This window comes from Doryrhamphus excisus, chromosome 20 (assembly GCF_030265055.1).
Source record: "Doryrhamphus excisus isolate RoL2022-K1 chromosome 20, RoL_Dexc_1.0, whole genome shotgun sequence".
Classification (NCBI taxonomy): Eukaryota; Metazoa; Chordata; class Actinopteri; order Syngnathiformes; family Syngnathidae; genus Doryrhamphus; species Doryrhamphus excisus.
This window is the reverse complement of record NC_080485.1, coordinates 1001517-1022108: the sequence shown is the minus strand read 5'-3', so window position 1 is coordinate 1022108 and position 20592 is coordinate 1001517. Positions and strand designations below refer to the sequence as shown.

Genomic DNA, 20592 nt, shown 5'->3' with positions numbered 1-20592 from the left:
GGTTTCTTATTTATGGACAATATTTCTAGTTTGACACGGCGTGCCCAAACAAAGCATCCAAAACGCCGCTAAATAACTCGCCATGGGGCCAAACTTGAACTCAAGATGTTGGGAGGTTGGGAGGTGCAGATGACGCATTTGTCATTTCTAATGATTGTACCTGCTTGTGTGGGTAGACGTTGATGTGGCACTTGATACATTCTTGTCCCATGTTGGCCCAGGAGTTGCCGCTCATCCACTTCCTCTTACACTTGGGGCACTTGTACTCGCCAAAGCATCGCTTCTTGCCCTGGTAGGGGGTCAGGCCTTCCCCCTTGGGACGTGCCTGCAGAGAAGCAAAGACGGATTAATGCCATTCCGGTTTATTCAGCTGCAGATGACGGCCGCATCTACTGTATGCTCTCAGTGCCGAGATTAAAAAATCGTATCCATCGACGACACACGCTTGTGCAGAGATGACACAGAAGAGCCTTAAGTCGCAGCTGCGAGATGAAATCATTGCTAAGATTGTTAGGAGGGAGGTGATTGGGGAGAGGGGAGAAGAAGGGAATCTAGCTGGGAGGAGCACGCCCGCTTGGTTACTGACTTACTTAAGTTCATGAAAGCCACATTTGAATCTGGACTCACACCAAAACGCGCTTAAATGTGCGACCTCGCCACATCAGTAAACAATAACGACATCAAAACCAGTGCAGTTGGCTTCCAGGGTCCCTGACATTGAGCACATATTGCAGACAGCAATAGGAGGTACTGGGGGCAGTTGGGGGCCTTCCTTCACGTGCGTGAGTAATGGCAACCGTAATCAGCAGCATCTGGCGCTGTCTTAACAGACGTCAACGCTCTGCATCAGCACCGGCGAGGCGGCCCTTGAAGTACCAGCGTCTGCGCTTCACCCCGGCCCCCAAACTGGATGACCTCAGCCACCCATCACCCCCGCCCCCACCGCCACCGCCATCTCGCTGTCAAACCCTGGCATCTTAACATTGACAGTCTGGAAAATGTGACCGAGCATGAAACGTGGGCCAGGCCTTTGCAGCCCATCGTTCCTCAAATATTCTAATATTCTGGCGCTCTTGCTGACGTTAGGTCATCACTCAAAGGGACTCATCATCTCCATCAAAAAGACATACAGTGAATACATCATGCGGTTTTATGGTTGGATGCAGCCTATGTTTTTCAAAGAATGCATATTTAAGTACATTTTACAGATTTTTGGCCTAAATTAAGCGCTTTCACACATACAAATGGCTGAATGAAGTAAAAATCCAAATAAATATACTACCGCTCAAAACTTTGGGATCACTTGGAGATGTTTTTGGGCCAGTCTGAGATATGGCTTTTCCAGCATCCTGAAGTGGCCGCTTCACTATTGATACTGACACTGGTGTTTGACGGCTACTATTTAGTTCAGCTGCCAGGTGACGACCTGTGAGGCGTCTTTGTCTTAAACTACACACTCTCACATATTTGTCTTCTTGCACAGTTGTGCAGCGTTTTTCTGTCCTTGTTAGACCGAGTTTGTGCTGCTCTGCGAAAGAAGTAGTTAAGTTTTCTTAGATTTTTAGATGGCTTTTCTAGTAATCTATTAGCCTTATAAAATGATGAACTTGGATTAGCAGCCATACCAGGAGATTGATGCAGAGGACTGACAGTTGTTGATAGTAGGCCTCTATGCAAAAATGTACATCCTTCTTTGAAAATCATGTCATTCATTTTAATTGTTTGGGAAATGGATACAAATAGCCAGGAGATGGGTTGGAATCTCCGCTTGGGCATCTCTGTATGGAGTTTGCATGTTCTCCCCGTGTACTGTGTCGTTGTGGTATCACTGCAGCATGCTCCCCTTGTGGAGGTCTGATGTTTTTACCAGGCTTGGTCACTCTTCCAGATTTCACCGACCGCCCAACCATGATGTCCTTAAAACATCTGGACTCTTACGTCCCAACTTGCCTCAAAGGAAACTTTCTTTTCTCACACACATTGTACTTTGGAGCATTGGGTGACAAATCACACTCCCCTTCAAGATGCTAATACGGCCAAATGTTTTAGTTAGGCTTTATTTCCAGGAAAATAAGCTGGCTCTGAAGTAACATTTACAAAACAGTCACCACACACACACACAATGGTGAATTTAATGGAATTGCGTCATGGCGCTGTGTGAAACTCTGGACATGAGCCTGCACTGAAGGCTGTGTTTGCTCTCACTGTGCAACTAAAGCCCGTCAGGACGATCTGAGAGCTAAGTGGGACCATCAGAGCGTTTTAGCTTGAAAACTGCATCAGTTGGTGGAGATGCTGTCGTATCAATGTTTGGTCAGTGTCGCTCTGTGTGTGTGTGTTTTGAGGACGGTGTCCAAAGAGAGACCACAAGTCAACCGCATCCCACACCAAGGTTTAGTTGACCGTTAAATGAGGCACGGTCCACAAACACACATTCACTGATGCAATCTCCACGCAAAACATGGCCACACACAAGCACACGCAAACATACTGCCACAGGGTCTCCTCCTGTTACCCTTTAAAACACACACACACACACACACATAGTCCATCCACACATGTTCTCTTCAGCCACGCCCACGGTTCTTACTGCATTCAATAGTACAGAGACAGCTCACGTACGTAAATATGTCCCATTTGCGTCCCGGTCTTGGAATTGGACATGCAAATTGAAATAGCACATACCAAATTCAGGACCCCACGGTCATCGGAGCCAGGAGATGGAGGAGGAAATGTAAATCCAAAGCAGATGGCCTCCGTGGGGGTAGAACAGGAGAAATGGTCGTTAAAAAAAGTGTGCTCTGCTTTCAATTAAGTCCTATATTTCAGCAAGGGGCAGGGGCTAACCGCTAGCTGCGACCGCAACTCCAGTGCATTAGCCTCATTATCAAGCGCAGGAATGCCATGAGTGATCCCCTCGTTAAAAAAACAGTGGCGTTAGGAATCTGAAGCATTTGCGATGATGCAGGTAAAGCGATTGCTGAGCGTTTAAAATGACAGGTATCCCACTTGGCCCAGTCTGGGCTTCTCATGTCCTTTTCCTCAAGACATCAGCGCTCCAAGAAGAATCAACCCCGGGACCTGGCATTCAGGGATTTTAAGGTTCGGATGGCTGATCCCACATTCCAGGACAAGAGTAATGACCAGTGGATGGACACCAGACTTGACACGCCCTCACACTTACCTTCAAACCTGAACCCTTAATCCTTTTGTCTCCAGCAACAGGATCAGCGTTTGTCTCCATTTGAAATTAGATGTCCCGTCCAAGTCTTACCCAAAAGCAAACATTCCCATAGCCCGGATCTACACAGCCACTCTCGCTAAGGTCAACGCCAATAAGGAATGTCTTACTTTCTCGGTATATTAAAGACGACATCTTACCTACAGTTGACTTAGGCTCGGGGAATTGGCAAGTGCATGGAGAATAAATCCAGGAAGAAACTGCTGACTGCGTTCTTAAGAAAATGTCAGATCAGCTCAGAGTGAGAAAAAGAGGCTGAGAGTGGAGCGAACACGTGATGGAAATAGTACGAGACTTTGGATTTTTGGAGTGATGAGCTGATTGGAGGCAGCTGGACACTTTTTGTTGAAGACGTTTCATCCTTGGTCCAAAAGATTCTCCAGTACAGAACCGAAGATCCAACGAAATGCCTTCAACAGACAAGAGTCCAGTCCCCTTGACCTGGGTGACAGGTCATCTATGCTCACATAGCTGGACTATGGTTTTGGATAGGAGATTAGGAGATAGGAGTATCATATCATCACCCGGGTGTTTGGCCTAGACCTCCCTGGGTCCCAGTTCTTCATCTGTGTAAGATGTTCTGGACAATTCCATGCTCATTGGGGCGGCATGGCTCAGGCGGTAGAGTAGTTGTCTCCCAGCCTCAAGTCTGGTCTCCTGTCCCTTCAGACTCGCTCCTGGCCCCTGGTGGTCTTTGGAACATTTAATTCAGTCTTCATAATGAGCTCCCTTTCACCCTGTTTGAATAGCGCTGGGAGACCGATGTGCTGCCTCGACACAACGTCAGACGTGCCAATACTCTTCATCTTGAAAGCCCTTCAAAGGGGAAAACAAATTTGACATTCTCGTACATTTCAATGGATTTCCTAATGTAAACCTTTAGAAATGTCAACAGAGTCAAGCCCGGTCTTAGCTGGATCTCCTCTTCCCAAAAGTACACAAACTCAAGACTCTTTATGACATTCTTTGGCAGCGTTCCCGTCACAGCAAAGAAGAGTTATACTATCATCGCGGCGACCCAGACAGGTCGGTGCGTCACAACAAAAACATCCCATTCAGCATGAACAGAGAGAGAAAAGACGGCGTTAAGAATCGACGCCTGAGGACTAAGGACTAAGGACTAAGTAAAAGGACTAAGTCGCACGCAGTCAGTTTGGCCACAATCTTAGTCATGACCGATGTGCAGAAGGAGTTATTCAGTATGGGCGGTACAAACTGTTCATTTCGCATTTTTTACTGTCCGACCTTCCAGTATTTTGAAATGCGGCATGACTCACAACTCACTCACTCACAACTATGTAACAGTTTCTGTCCATACGTTCGACCATCAACCTGTCAGTCAGGGCTGAGGGCTAAGTGAGGCCACGCAGATGGTCGGCGCTCACATAAAAATGACCCTGTGACCACCTCAGCTGCGTCCCACATCACACAGAACAGGCTTTTTTTTTAAGTTTGCTGTTTCCGCTGCTGGACCTAACATCCCTTCGCCCTGGGCCAGAACCTCAGCCAGGTGCATTATGGGGGGACTGTTTATCACTCCCGTCATGTACTACGAGCTCTAAATACAACCACTGTGCATCTTTTTCCAAGCTCTCAGTGGACTCCTCCTGTGCCGGTGCAGCTGTCTCTTTCTAATGCCCGCCGAGAAAAGTGTCTGAAAGTGACAGGACAGGAACAGGTGTTGGGAAAAGTCATCAGTCCGCCATCGCCGCAGCACAATGGCTCCTTGTTTCTGCCAACAATCCCCTCCGCTCGACCGGGGGGGGCCAAGGAAGCAGACAAATGTCTTGAATTATAGCACGCAATCATCATCTTTCGTCCAAACTGTGAATAAAAGCAACTTGAACAACGCATCCAGTTAGCCGAGTGTGCATCAGGACTCGAGACGTCACAGTCCACGTCCAGAGATGACATACTCGCAACCGCATGCAAACCGACATACTGTACGTCCTTTGGAAACAATTATAAGAACAAAACAACAGTTATTGTCTCAAATAAAGCTGCTTTAAATCCTCGTCCTCGCTAGCCGCCATCTGGAAACAATCAGTGTAAACAAAGGAGCCCCCGCACCCTCCCCAACCGTGTGTACTGTGTACTGTGTACTATGTACTGTGTACTGACCACTGTTTCTCTTGACTTTTGTTCGTGGAGAGATAGACTGTCAGATACAGAGCACTGGGTTCAAGTCCGCAATGCTAGCTTGAACCGATAAGGCCTCTAATAATTGCGCTAGGTGGCTTTCAGTTAGCGTGCTAGCCGCTGCAGTGCTACACGACCCTGGATGTGGTTGCTCTTGTTATCATTATAATAATGATATATCGTCTTCAAAACACAAAGTTGTTTCACATAAACACGTAGTGGGGGATCTCCAACAGCTAGCTTGTAGCCAGTGGATTAGCTCAAGAATATTTCCTTAGTCTTAGTATTTTTTTCACTATCATCAACCTAGACATTGAATTTATACTGTCCTGTTTATATATTTTCATGATTATTTTATTTCAATGGTTATTTGATTCTATTTGATACGTGACAACAACCCAGCTAGTAAGCTATATTTGTTGTAAAAATGAGTCAAATGGGAACTTCCGTTAATTAATTAGCGTAGCCTTTCGCCTCCGGAGTACCAGAAGTAGTGTTAGCATTAATAAAAGTAGTGAAAATGTCAGTTTTAGCCAAAAGCTAGGTGAGCTAGCTAGCGCTCCCGCTGGTTAGCTCCTCCACAGCCCCATTCTAAACATACAAAGCGGTAAAATATCAGTCTAATATGAAGTACATGAATAAATAGTGGTGAGGAATATAGTTTATTTTGGGTAACATGAGTAAGAGCGTGGTATGCGAGCAGTCTATGTACAGCCGGACCCGTCTAAACCTGCACTAGGCCGCATGGCAGCATGGTCAGCCTGCTATTCTTAAAACAGCTCTTATATTCTTAACAAATTCCTGCTTTTATTCACACTTTAAAGACGTGCTGCCTGGCAATAGTCCTCACCAGTTGTTGTTCAGGTCTAAATGTGCCCGTGTTTAGCTGCTTTTATCCTCTTCTATATGTGGCAGAAGACGCCAGCACCATGTTCACATCCACGCTTATATGGACGCAGTGACAGAGGATTACGAACACGCGTCGTTTTATTTAACATCGTGATGGCAGCCACACTTGTCGCTTACATTAGCAGTCTCACTGAGGTCAGCCATCTTTGAAAATAGCTCTATTAACCACTCGTACGTCCCTCACGATTCAAAGAAACAAGCGTCGAGAAGCTCTATTTTTATTTTTATTTTTATTTAGCTCGTCATTTGTAGCATGTATACATGCATTTTTTATTACTTTGATGTGCTTGGTTTTGGGGGTTTTGGCTACAAAAAAGATTCCTCCATCCATCCATCCACACATCCACGCATCCATCCATCATCCACGCATCCATCCATCCATGCATCCATCATCCACGCATCCATCCATCCATCATTCACACATCCATCCATCCATTATCCATGCATCCATCCATCCATCCATCATCCATGCATCCATCCATCCATCCATCATCCATGCATCCATCATTCCATCATCCATGCATCCATCCATCTACGCATCCATCCATCCATCATCCATGCATCCATCCATACACACATCCATCCATACACGCATCCATCCATCCATCATCCATCCATCCATCATCCATGCATCCATCCATGCATCCATCATCCATGCATTCCTCCATCCACGCATCCATCCATCCATCCATCCATGCATCTACGCTTCCATCCATCCATCATCCATGCATCCATGCATCTATGCTTCCATCCATCCATCATCCATGCATCCATGCATCATCCATGCATCCATCCATCATCCATGCATCCATCCATACACACATCCATCCATACACGCATCCATCCATCATCCATCCATGCATCCATCATCCATGCATTCCTCCATCCACGCATCCATCCATCCATCCATGCATCTACGCTTCCATCCATCATCCATCCATCCATGCATCTACGCTTCCATCCATCATCCATGCATCCATCCATCCACGCATCCATCAATCCATCCATCATCCATTCATCCATCATCCATGCATCCATGCATCCATCCATCATCCATTCATCCATCATCCATGCATCCATCCATCCATGCATCCCTCCAATTGTGCATGCCACAAATTGTGAACATTTGAACACTTCCTGTAGCCCTGGCAGGCGCCCCGACCCAGTTTATGACACAATATTCCTCAATGTTGACTTGGATTGGCTGAAATCTCGTTTAAGTCATTTTTAATTGTCCCAAATTGAACTGACTTGTGTGCAATTTGGAGTTGTTTTGATAAACCGGAGGTGGGGGTCTCCCGATGAAAGCGGCCGCATTCTGTTGAGCAGGTTAGCAAAATACGCATGCTAGCCGCAGGGTGGTGTTTACGGCCATGCATGTCATATTTCAGCCCAATGGAGATGGACCACAGAGAACATCACTCACATCCACGACAGCTGCAGATGCATGACACCGTGCCAAGCTTCCCCTTTGCAAAAATATCAAACATCTTATTCCCAGATTCCTAGATTTCCACAAGCCCGCTTCCCTAATTGGCCACAGCTCTCGCTCTCATGTTCTCGGATTTCTGATGGAATCCCCCCTCCCCGCCACCCTGGGGATCCAACATGTGGGTGTTTTGCCTCCAGCCAAAAACACTTTTTTAAGTTGATGTTTTTGACAGAATCCTTCCTTTCTCTTCATGCTTCATTTAGAGAAAACATCAAGAGGAGGCCAATGGTTCCACCATCACACCTGCCTCACCGCCTTCCTCTTCCTCTTCCTCCGCACATAAGTCACTTTTATACCGTGTGCTTTCCAGCCGTTAGGGACTAGTGTGGGCTAAGTGGAGTTGTGGGTGTGAATTCTCTACCCCCCACCCCCTGCCCTGCCCTGCACCGGCCTTGGACCTAACAACGGTCCCACTAAGTCCAACGAGCTGTATGCAGCTGCACACCGGCGTTGGGTTACCAGCGCCGTGAATGACAAGCGCAGGTTTACAGCGGTGCACATCACCCATACCCCCCCCCCCCCCCCCCCCACACTCGTAGTGCAGGATAATGTCCCTCCTGCATGACGCAGCTTCCCTGTCACTCAGTAGTGACGTCATATCAGACACAGAACTCTGCATTATGTCACGTCACGCCGCATGGATTTGACATCTTTGATCGTGTAAATAGCAGAGGGGGGAGCAAGTGAGCAACATGCGAGTCCGAGTTAAGTTTCAAGTCAAGACTAGACAGGTCGACTTAAGTCTGAAGTCATCGGCTTGAAATTTCCAGGTCCGAAGCATTTTAATAACATTGTAACAATCTACTACGTTTGACGCCATGGATGCATTTACAAGTATTATTTTGGAAATATATTAGAAGTATTATTTAGGAAATATATAAGACCAGTGTGACTAGACTTTTGTTGTTTGTCAACCGGATTGGACGTTTCTAGATGCATTCAATGAGGCAGATTCTGTGGGAAATGACAGAACTGTCACATTATTTCAATACTTTGGATGGGGAGACTCACACACTCACCGGAAATCTCAAGTGTTTTCAAGTCATTTCAAGTCAAGTCCCGAGTCATTGATGCCCAAGTCTTTGGTGACATTGTCAAGGCAAGTCAAAAGTCATCAAAATTGTGACTTCAGAGCCTGAGAGTCTGTCTCCAATTCAAATGGAGTCCACACCTTGTCCGTACCGTAACGTCTAATCCCGGTTTTCGACAAAAAGTATTGCAAATAATAGCTTTCTGTTTATGTACACTGTCTCAGATATCCTACGGCAGGGGTCCCCAAACTTTTTCCAGCGAGGGCCACATGACTTTTCCCTCCTCTGAAGGGGGGCCAGGGTCAGGGTCGTTTGTTTGTTTATGTTCTATGACTGGGGCAAAGTGTGTTTGTAGTAACGTTGCTCACAATAGGTTACATTCCAGTTCTATGACAGAAAAACGTACATGCTGTATTGTTCAAGGGGCCGGGTCAAATGTGGAAGTGGGCCGTGTCCGGCCCCCGGGCCTTAGTTTGGGGACCACTGTCCTACGGCATAATAAACCATTCCAGAGGCCAAACAAAGCATCCACGCACTGGTGACCCGGTCTCAGTGAGGTTCACTTCCAGTTGGGACACTACAGACAGATTCCATCCACAGACTCCTTTTATCATCTTTATTATTTGTTTGCGCTGTATTTATTCACAGAACCACAAAATACTAATACTAATGTATGCGTCGCCTACCTTCCTGTCCACTGATGAGGCGTTTAAGTACACCGCGTACTTGTGGTTCATCTGGCCTGTCACTCATACATCTAAGGTTATCCTTCAATGACCAGTTTTTCATACCCGACTGCTTCGGCTGCTCACTTGCAGTCATGTGACGTCTCCGAACTGCCTTTTATTGTAGCCACCCTAAGGACACCAGTGCAACAATCATGCTGTCCAATCAGCATCTTCAGCTTCTTTAAAATGGAAGCAAAAACAACTGATTTTGTTTTTGTTGTGTGCGTACGCAAAGTATCCGTGACAGTTTGATGTCCCTGCAGTACGCCACTTCCTGATAATACCCCCCCCCCCCCATCCCCCCATCCAGGAGACATGTCTCCTTCACTTACTAACCTGTCAGAGCGAGTGTGAGGGCAGAGATAGACTCACAGGGGGGCATTCAAAGCCCCTGACTGCGACTGGAAGGAAGATCAAGGGGTCGCCCTGTAAAAACATTCCCATGCTGCAAGCTCCGCCTACCACCCACCACCACCCCCGAAGCCCTCAAACACTGCCAGACACTTCCCGGCACTCGGCCTCAGCGGAGCGCTCGAAAGCTGACATGGAAGCGTTAGCACGAGGGCTTCCATCGGGACCAAAACACACAGCATGACAACACGTGCAAGACAGATATGTCCGAAATGTTTCCAGCGAGGAGCACATCGTGAAAAACGCAAGATTGCAACTTTGCCACTCGGATATTTTCCATGTCAGGAAGTGATACATATTTGAAGAAAAAACTTCACTCATTGTCTTATTTCACATTTTTACTCATTTATTCCGGTAATTGTTTTTTTTTTATTTTATACATTTCTTTCATTGTAAATAATCTTTGTAAACGTGTTATCTTTAGCATCTTTAGCATGGTTAGCAAGCCCATCACGTCAACCACAGCTCTCTGTTATGATGGCAGACGGATTTTATTTAGCTTTATTTCTCATAACATTGCAACTTTTAAAAATAACATTTTGTCTTTACTATTTCAAGTAAAATGACATTTATTATTTTCATAATATTATGCTCATTTTTGGGCCCTTTGTCTTGACTGGTGGACTCCTATGGAGCAGCACAAAAAGCTTTATAGTTCTTCCAGAATCTGCACCTATTCAGCTGTATTTATATGGATTTCGTGGTGCCCGCAAAAACGGTCTGTTTTAATGTATTGCACCCACACCCCCAACCCCCCCCCCCCAGGCACGCCCACTACACTGTGGTTAGTCAAATAGAAACACTTCTGCTTTATGCCGCTATAGGAGTTGATAATAAATGCTGATGCGGGCTTTCAACATCCAGCCGTATGTGTTGGATCCTGAATCCGATCCGGTAGTAGAGACTGGATGCATGTCTTTCGCTGGTAGGGAATCAGGAACTCCCGTACAAGCCATTGCTAGCAAGTAAACACAGGAGCAGAGTTTGGGGAGGGCAGAGAACTTATCTACCTACAGCCACGCCCATATAAGGAAGTATGCCCCTCTGTGATGTCACAAAGGAACGGTTTTACCACACCTTTTGAAACCGAGCGTTTTGAGCCATCCCAAACTTCTTTCAGGGCTGACTTCCAAATGCGTAAACTTCATGATCTGAAACTTTGGCATGGTTTAACACCAGAGTAGAACATTTTAACTACATTTATTGGCCAGAAAAGTGGAAAATTGTGACTTTTTTCTTGTAATATTTTGACTTTATACTCACAAAATGGGGCTTTTCGTTTTAGTTGTTATATTTTTAGAATGTGCTGTGAGCCAATAAAAAAAACAACCTCGGGCCACAAACTCTGATGTAAGGGAGGAACACTTAATCTCCACATCCTTATTCTTCGTGCAGCCGATGTAAAGCATATCCCATGTTGACACAATGTGGAGCGATAAGGATTATCCCGAGCCATCAGCAAAGAGAACATGAAGTCTATCAACTTGTCTTGTTGGCTTTCAGCGTTCCTCACCCGAACCCTAATCTGATCTGCATCTTCATATAACATCATCTAAAGTGCATATCTGATTAATGGCGCGTTTCTCCTCTCAGCACATTTCTTCCCGCTGTTATTGTAATCTCCGTGAAGCGAGGCGGTGCAAATAAACACAGCCGAGCACGTCACGTCCTGGAGGCACGTTGTAAAGGCTGATTCGGGCTTACCTCTGGTGAGCGCTCACACCCTCGCGGCTTCACATTCTGACCACAACAGTTCTCTAAGCTATGGTTAGCACAGCCCCGATTCCTCGTGGAGGCTGGCGTTCCCGGGTAGGCTGCCAGAGAAGTACTTCAAGACACTTCAAGACCAGGAAAAACAAGGTTACCGCACAAGAGGTTGTACAGTTTGTATGTTGGCATACCGTACGGATGAACACACTCTCTAAGGACAGCCTTAGCGCTTTGTTGTGGTCGTTATTTTTCCCCCATAGAGGAAACATGTACGCACCCCCGAGTTTCAGCGAGGCCCCCGCTGGGGCAACAATGCGAGGCCTGCCTTCCTGACCTCTCCCCCGTCTAGCAGATCCTGCAGACGCACAATGCCTCGCCTTAATTACCAGCCTCCATTCCCGGCGCTACGGCTTAGCCCAATGGCGGCCATTGAGAAGCGCGGCCTCTCCCTAAGGTGCCCATTCAGGCGCAGCACAAAGCCCGCAGTGTCACTCCCTCGTTCCTTGACACCAACATCCAGAATCGGGTGCCAGCGACGGCGGCTTCACAGTGTCTCCCTATGTCCGTCATTGGGATTCGCATCACGCCAGGACAGAATCTCTGGGCTTCGCACGTGAGCAACACGGACACCGATGAGATCCACAGGCCGACATTTTTCTTAATGACTAATTCACTTCATCGTAAGTCAGGAGGAACCGTGGAAGGCGGAGGACGCACGCCGCCACACGTAGCGGGGGGGCGGCGTCATCCAGTACAGTGTGGACGCAATTTTCTTTTTCACCCACCCAAAAAGGCGGCACGGTGGATGAGTGGTTAGCACGCAGACCACACAGCTAGGAGACCAGGGTTCAATTCCACCCTCTGCCATCTCTGTGTGGAGTTTGCACGTTCTCCCCGTGCATGCGTGGGTTTTCTCCGGGTACTCCGGTTTCCTCCCACATTCCAAAAACATGCTAGGTTAATTGGGCTGTCAAAAGATGTAAAATTTCATCTGATTAATCACAGTTTTTAAATTAACTAATCATGATTAATCACCTTTGTGACTCCAAATTGTCCATAGGTATGAATGTGAGTGTGAATGGTTGTTTGTCTATATGTGCCCTGTGATTGGCTGGCCACCAGTCCAGGGTGGACCCCGCCTCTCGCCCGAAGACAGCTGGGATAGGCTCCAGCACCCCTGCGATCCTTGTGAGGAAAAAGCGGTAGAAAATGAATGAATGAACCCACCTAAAAAAAAAAATAAATAAATCCCAGGACCATTCCCGTGTGGACGGGGCCTTAGTGTGCATACCTATGGTTGCCAGCCCGGGGAGGGGACGTCTCACAGAGGTGGGGTTGAGTGTCACGGTTATCAAAACAGGAAGTGGTGCGATTGTTGTCTCAGCAAAAACCGTGCGGAAGAATGGGATTTCTGTCCAGAACACAAACCAGCTGGCAGGAAACCACACTTTTTCCCTCCTTATCATTCTTAGGCTTTGATTTCCTTTCATGGGAAGCGTCCTCACACTGCTTTCCTTGGCTCCTTGTCTCCTGACTGGTCTCGGGCCTTCAGAGCGTTCCCTCCCTGTTTGTGTGCGAATCAATCGTACGCCGTGCCGTGACGGCAGGGCGAAACATCCCAGCTGCCCGCCACGGCAAATCAAATAACTGCAGCCATGCAGAAGTGTCCGAGAGGCCGGGAGAGATCACGGCTGTAAAATGCGAAGCTCTCGCTCATGACAGGCGTGTTGAAAGAGTGTTTATCGACCGCGCTGGCAAAGCCAAGGAGGGCGGGGCCGTACGAGACAAGGCGAGAGAAAACAGCTGCTGAACTACAATGTAAATAATTCCACTCCGGGAGGGTGTCGCAGAAGTTGATGAAATAACGATTACACAAGCCAATCAACTGATGGAGGTTCCTCCACGGGGGGGCGGGGGGGGCAGCTATTGTCTGGGGCGTTAACACCACATAATCTGCTCAACTTTTGACAGAGCGGTGCTGGCATAACTTTGGAAAGCTATTTCCATCACCTTTCCAAAACAACAGCAGGCGACGGCTTGGGTTTGTTGTGCTGTGAAGACACATGGGACCTTTTTGCTACGTTTTCTTTACGTGACAATGGCGTTTGGGACCCTCAAAACACCTCGGTCTTCAGAATATACATGGATGTGCACATTTCTGTTGAAACAACTAAAACAGGACTCGGAACAGCAGAAGAATTGATAGCGTACATGCTATGTACTCCATATTTACTGGTAAGACAGTATGATTACTGCAACACTCGTATGTCAACAAAGTATTTTCCTGCGATAGTTTCGATGTTTTTCAAAAGTTACTGATCTGGGCCGTGTCGTTGGATCCAATGCCAATATTCTGACCCTTGAATATGGCGGATTTGTGTTTTGTTGCACTTAACAGCTTTTAGTTTTGACTTCAGTGTCTCTTCAAGCGTGAGGTACCCCAACAAAAACATCCTCCAGCTGCCGCAACGCAAACCGCTAACGCGAAAGCTGTGATTGGTCGACCTGTAGTGTATGACTTGTTCAGCCCACCATCACCAACACCTTCCATCGACTGGCGGACCATTAGTTCCAGCTACAAAAACACTCCTCTTCGCTCATTGGTTAGCATCATTCGCTCGCAGCGCTAAACAGCCGATCAGAGACATTGGGGTGGATAACAGTTGACACCCTGGGTGTCCAAAGTGCGGCCCAAGGGTCATTTGCAGCACATTGTTAAAATACATGCAACACTAATAAAAACTAGAGCAGAAGGCATAATGTAAATATTATTTCGATAATGGGAGATGAGTAGTTTTGTTTGTTGATGACACGTATCCATTACTTGAATATCACACAGCAATGGTAGTTGATTGATTAGAAATGGCTGATCTGCAGTTGGCCATAAGATTGGAAATCAGTTATCATGATCATATCAAAATACACGCAGAAAGTAGCATGCGGCAGCATTCCACTAGATTTGATGCTACAGTAAACCTGGGATATATCGGACTCGGATATATCGGAAATTCGCTCACAACGGACAGATAAAAAAGAACCAATTTTTCTGTAATGCATTTCCAATAAAAATTCATTGCATATATCAGATTTTTTATAACGGATTTCGCCTATTTCGGACAAAATCTCCAGTCCCGTTCCAATGCATTTCCATGAAATTTCCCTGGCATATATCGGATGGCCGCATCGTGGCGCTCCGATTCACCGAATCGTGACAGGCCGCTATACGACGTCATTTGCAGCGTTTGCAGTGTTGCCTGCGCGTCCAGGTACATTGGAAACATAGTCAAGGAAGTGCCTTTTTATAACGGATAAAATCCCATTTACGCATATACCGGATATAAATCCGAGATATGCGTAAAACGGACATTTTCCGGTATACGCATATAACGGATTTCGCTTATATCGGACAAAACCAGTGGGAACAATTGAATCCGATATATCCGAGGTTTACTGTAGTTTGATGTTGCTATTGTTGACTATGAAATTATGCTATGGATCCTGCAACAATGGACTTCCAAGTGCGTGCTAGCTTACATCTTACAAGAATTCCTGTCAAACCAAGTCAGTTACTCATGAGATGGACACTGATTGAGCATTCCGACCAAATTAAACCTAGCATTCCCGATCATAATGTCGTTTTCACCATAGCAACTAGGGAAATCGAACACAATGCCGTATAAATATAGGCTTCTTTTGATATCCTTATACTTTTGTGGTCTTTGCAAGCAGAAATCCTGACATCTTCACTTACAAACGAGTACATTTAAGGATGATTCGCCCCAAAAGTAGGTCAACTTGTCCCTGCCAGCCTTGCTGGGGATAAATAGCATGCAGTCAAAGACGCACAGGATAATTCTGATCAAAGTCCAAGTAAAAAATGGCTGTTTCCACTAAAAGGCTGCTTGTTTTCAACCCAGAAGACACAATCAGAGACAAATAAGAAACTGGCAATATGTATTTAACAAACGACCCCATTTTACCCTTTTACCACCTACAGCCTTAGTCGGAACAAACAACAGACAATAAAACAGTATTGCGCTATTATCCCAGCAGGACCAACACGCTAGTTAAAGGAGACTATCAAATGCAAACACTGGAAGATTTAAACGTCTGCCATGATGGGATGCCATTATGCTGATTGCCACCATTGAAGGAAAAAACACACATTTGGGCAACAAATGACTGAAGTGTGATGTTCCTCTGGTGTGAAGGGCATCACTTGACATCTGGCCCCAGGGAGGGAGATAATGGCCCCCATTTGCCACAAGACTGCGGACTTTATCACCACTTGAGGTGTCCCGGTCCTTGGCGCATGGACTCAATCACAACATCCAGACTGAAGGAAGTGTCGTCAATAACTTCCTTCAGAAATACTCACATTCCACCCAAGCCTGACCTCATCGCAGATGAAGGAGTTTGATCCCCCAATGCTGTTTTTGGATCAATACACTTTCACTGTGATGCTTTTTAGTCTTTTTTTATTTTTCATGCCCCCCATCGTTTATGCTTTAATCGTTCATCGTTAATGTATTTTAATTTGATCTCATTCAGAAGAGAAAACTTAATGACATCTGAAGCACAAAAGTGGAACTCCTTAGCGACACCAAACGAGACATTCAGACTGCTAGCTTGGCTGCTAGCTCCACTTCGTACGAGACTATTCAACATTAAGCTGTAATTAATAGAACCATTTTGGTTTTGTTTTATTCTAGGATACGTACATGACGTCCAAGACACATTTGGAATAAAAATGCCTTAAGGAGCTTGCAGCAGCATGATTACATTGTAGTCGTCTTTTTAAGCCAAGCTCTACCTAGCTTAGCCTGAAGATGCTATCTGGATGCTAGCTAGTATTTCAATCTGTCCAGCCAAGTCATTTAGCCTGAAGATAATATCTGGATGCTGTCAAAGTATTTTGGTACAACGTATTTTAGCTTTCTATCAAGTCATTTAGCCATGAAGAAGCTATGTAGTATTTTAACCCAAAGAAGCTAAATTATTTTAGCCATGAAGAATCTTTCTAAGTATTTTAGCCTGGAGAAATTATCTATCAAAATAGTTTAGTCTAAAATAGCTATTTATTGAAGTCTTTTAGAAGTATTTTAGCCTGAAGAAAATATCTATTGACGTATTTTAGCCAATCTAGGTTAGCTATGGTTTAGCCATGAACAAGCTATCTTTAGTATATTAGCATTTTAGCCTTAAGAAGTTCTTTAATAAAGTATTTGAGCTGTTTTAGCTTTCTGCTAAAGTATCGTAGCCCCGTAGAAGCTAGCGCTGGTTTGATACCCCTTTTGATGAAATACTCTTGCCTTTCTAGCCAGACACAAGCAGCCAAAAGATGAAAAATCCTCATTCAACAAGCGAACACTTTGGACCGTAGGTGAGTGTTGGGAAAAAACATGCTAACATTTAGCGACTAAAAGAGTTAGCATCATCTCTGGAGATGAACTGCAGCCCCCCCACAACAACATTTATCTGAATTTGCGTCATTGCAAAGCATTGAATAAGGTGGTAAATACCCCCCCCCCCCCCCCCCCCCCCCCCCCCCCCCCCACGTATGACATATAAGCATCTATTCATTTTCCAAATCAGCGCGGGGGCTGTCAGCAGGGCTTAGCGCAGCCACTTGAAGCAAATCATGAGCGCAAATGGAAGACATCTTGGACGCAAGCCAAGGCGTGGCAGCGGCAGCGAGGGGGGCATTCTGCTCATAACTGGGGGAGCGACCTCATTTTCCGAATAAAAGAGGGTTTACATAACACCTCTGTCGCCACGGCGAGGGAGCGCCGGGCTGCCAGCCTGGTGGGCTTTCACTCAACTGATTGTCTCCACTCCTCCTCAAGGCTCGGCCATTAGCATAGCCCGGGAATTCAACTCATGCAGAAATAGGTTAGAGGTCTGAACTCTTTAATGGAAATATGGAACCCCCAATGCAGTACTTATGATGCAATATTGGCCAAGAATACACTAAACTAGCTCAAAACTTCCCCTATATTGCCAGGCAACTTCAAAGGAGGTACAGAAGCTTGCGTTAGTAGAGGTCTCAGGGAAGACCCAGGACAAGAAGACCTTGGGATCCTTCCCTCGGGATCCTTCCGAGCTTTATGAAGTACCCGGAGAGAGGGAAGTATGAGCTTCCATGCTTAGGCTTTGGCTTATCCAACACGGATAAGCCAAAGAAGATGGCTAGATGGATGGATGGATGGATGTAAATGAAGTAAAACCAACATGGCGGCGGCCTATCTGGATAAAACAATACAACAAAGGTACATTGGTACCTCGGTTTTTGTAGGATTTGGTTTTCACAGAAAATGATGCCCCAAAATGTGTGTTTGTTTTTCTCCACGTTTGGGAAATCACCCGGCCAAACATTGTGCCTAACAAGCTAGTCCCTTTGCCCGCATATCATTCCGGGGAATGGAGAATCCCACACAACACGGTGAAAATATACTCATCACAGCCACACTAGCATACTTTGCTAAACTAAGCTAGCCATGCTAGCTTAAATTCGGGGACTGCTTGTGATGAGATTCCGCCACAATTGAGTGGTCCGCTGGGAAAACACTTCCACCAGATTCCATTTGAACAGATTAGATTCCGTCTTTATTGGCTAATTCCAAGATTGGAAATCACAGGGCCATAGAAGTGATTCGGTTTTTCGGACAATTCGGTTCTCAATACAGTCTTTGGAACAGACTCATAACTAAAGTGTTTAGTCAGAAGATTTCCTTCCTGGGTCAGGCACTTGTACGGAATGACATCCTAATGACAACAAGTTGGGGTCCCATTCCATATGGGTCAAATCCAAGTCCAAGCGTTTCGTGAGGGATCTGCCATCATCGTGTGTGTTATCGGGGGAACCGAGGTGAACTCTCCTTCACCAGGTGATGGGGTAATAGCATAAGTGATATAGCACCCTTGGAAAGTACGGAAGGGGCCAGAGAGAGCGTTAAATAAGCGCTACGCTGATGAAGTGTGGAGGTGCCGAGGGCTTTTGGAGGCTTTTGCAGCATTTTGAATTACTGCTGGCAGTTTTACAAGGGCTGAAACAAAAACCAGAAGGAGTCTTGATTTTTTTTTTTTGTTTGACCCCGGAATGTTGACATCTTTTGCAAGATCGAGTCCAAGGATTCTGTTCGGGGCTTACTTGGAGCATCATTTTAATGCCTGGTTTGAAGAGGAGTCAATGCGGTTTGGCATCTGGCTCGATAGAGCCATGGAAACGACAACACATGTTTATCACAGTGTGAGCACTTGCTCCAATAACCCAATAAATGCTATCCCGGTCTTTTGATTAAGCAAGGCCCGTAAGCAAAACACAGGTGAATGTTGCACGACATTGTCCCGCTCAGACCGCCGTTAAGAATGGTCGACAAATGATCTAATTCCCAAACATCGGACCGGTTGGCTCGGTCCAGCAAGATATTTCATCAGCGCACAGGTCTTTTAGGGACCTCCTGAGACCAGCCATCATATGTCATAAAGCCAGTCAAAGCATTTTAATCTCACATCTGCTCCTCGTTATTGTTCCATGCAAAAGAAATACAGCGCCTTCCTTCACCTCACCCAGGCGGGGGAATGAGGAAGCAAAAGGGAGATAATGATGCAAGCAGGTGTGCGACCGAAAAATACATTTTCTGCTTATTAGTCCAGGGAATCGTACGACATAGCCACATTGAAAAAAATGAAATCATCTGAGAGCTCAAGAATAAAGTCATAAAATTATCAGAATAAAGTCGTAAATTTACAGGAAAACAGTCACACTGCATAGAACAGGAAGTAATAAAAGAACAACAACGCTAACATGTCTATATTATGTCTGACATATTTTCTCTTATTATAATAGGAGTGTAAAGGTGACTGTAGGGGTGTTAGTTCATGTCTAGAGGGCTCCAATAATGTTAAAAAACATACTTAGAAGGTGGTAAGGTTAAATTTAAATTAAATTAAAGTTAAATTGATTTGTTGTGCAACCAATAAAGCAGAAATGCTGCACTCACTCGACGCAAACTGTGTCATGACAGTTGCTAATAGTAGCAGTATAGTTCTAGTTGAAGTTCCGGTATAGTTCTAGTTGTATCATTGCAGGTTTCTATGCTTATGCTTGTTACTTAAAGGGACGACTAATTGAATTTTCTTGATTTCTTATTCTTCATTCATTCATTTTCTGTACCGCTTATCCTCACCAGGGTCATGGGGGTGCTGGAGCCTATCCCAGCTGTCTTGGAGCTAGAGGCAGCGTCCACCCTGGACTGGTTGCCCGCCAATCACAGGGCACATATAGACAAACAAGCATTCCCACCCACATTCATACCTATGGACAATTTGGAAAAATGTTTTTGGGATGTGGGAGGAAACCGAAGTACCCGGAGAAAACCCACGCGTGCACGGGGAGAACATGGGTACGAGGTACATTATTTAAAAAAAAAAAAAAAAAACTTAAACTGTATTATGGAAAGCAGGAAGTGAACAAATGTAACAGTTAGTGATTGTAAAAGTACCAGATGGAGGGGTAGGATTTAATAAGCTTTGCTTCTTCCTACTCCTTTTGGACATGTGGAACTGGGAACTGATTATGGGATGAACTCAATTGGAATCTGATGCATGTTCAAATGAAATTAAACCATTACCATTACCATTACCATTACCGTTACCATCATGCAAACTCCACACAGAGATCTTCTTATTATTTAGATAAATGTTTGGATAATTAACGATCATATTACAATATTTCATAGATGAATGTTGATCCTAAGTCCTGTTTGGCGTCATGCCAACAGCTCGGGCCAACAGCCCGCACAAAAACCGAGTGAATCACGAAGGAAATGTCAAACGCGCTAAAAAAAGTCAATTTGTCTGACGCAGAATCGCCAGCTGTTTCAGTTTCATAAGCGTTAAATGATGAGTCAACACAAGGATACACAACTT

At 45.5% G+C, this 20592-nt stretch overlaps 1 protein-coding gene across 1 annotated transcript in view; it reads right to left on the bottom strand.

Moving 5' to 3' along the window:
- The window catches only part of LOC131107790 (zinc finger CCHC domain-containing protein 24-like), a 32493-nt gene that overhangs the window by 5187 nt on the left and 6714 nt on the right, over positions 1-20592 (bottom strand). Inside the window, exon 3 of the mRNA XM_058058099.1 lies at positions 161-325. Within this exon, the coding sequence (XP_057914082.1) occupies positions 161-325 (165 nt within the window). The remainder of the gene's footprint in view (positions 1-160; positions 326-20592) is intronic.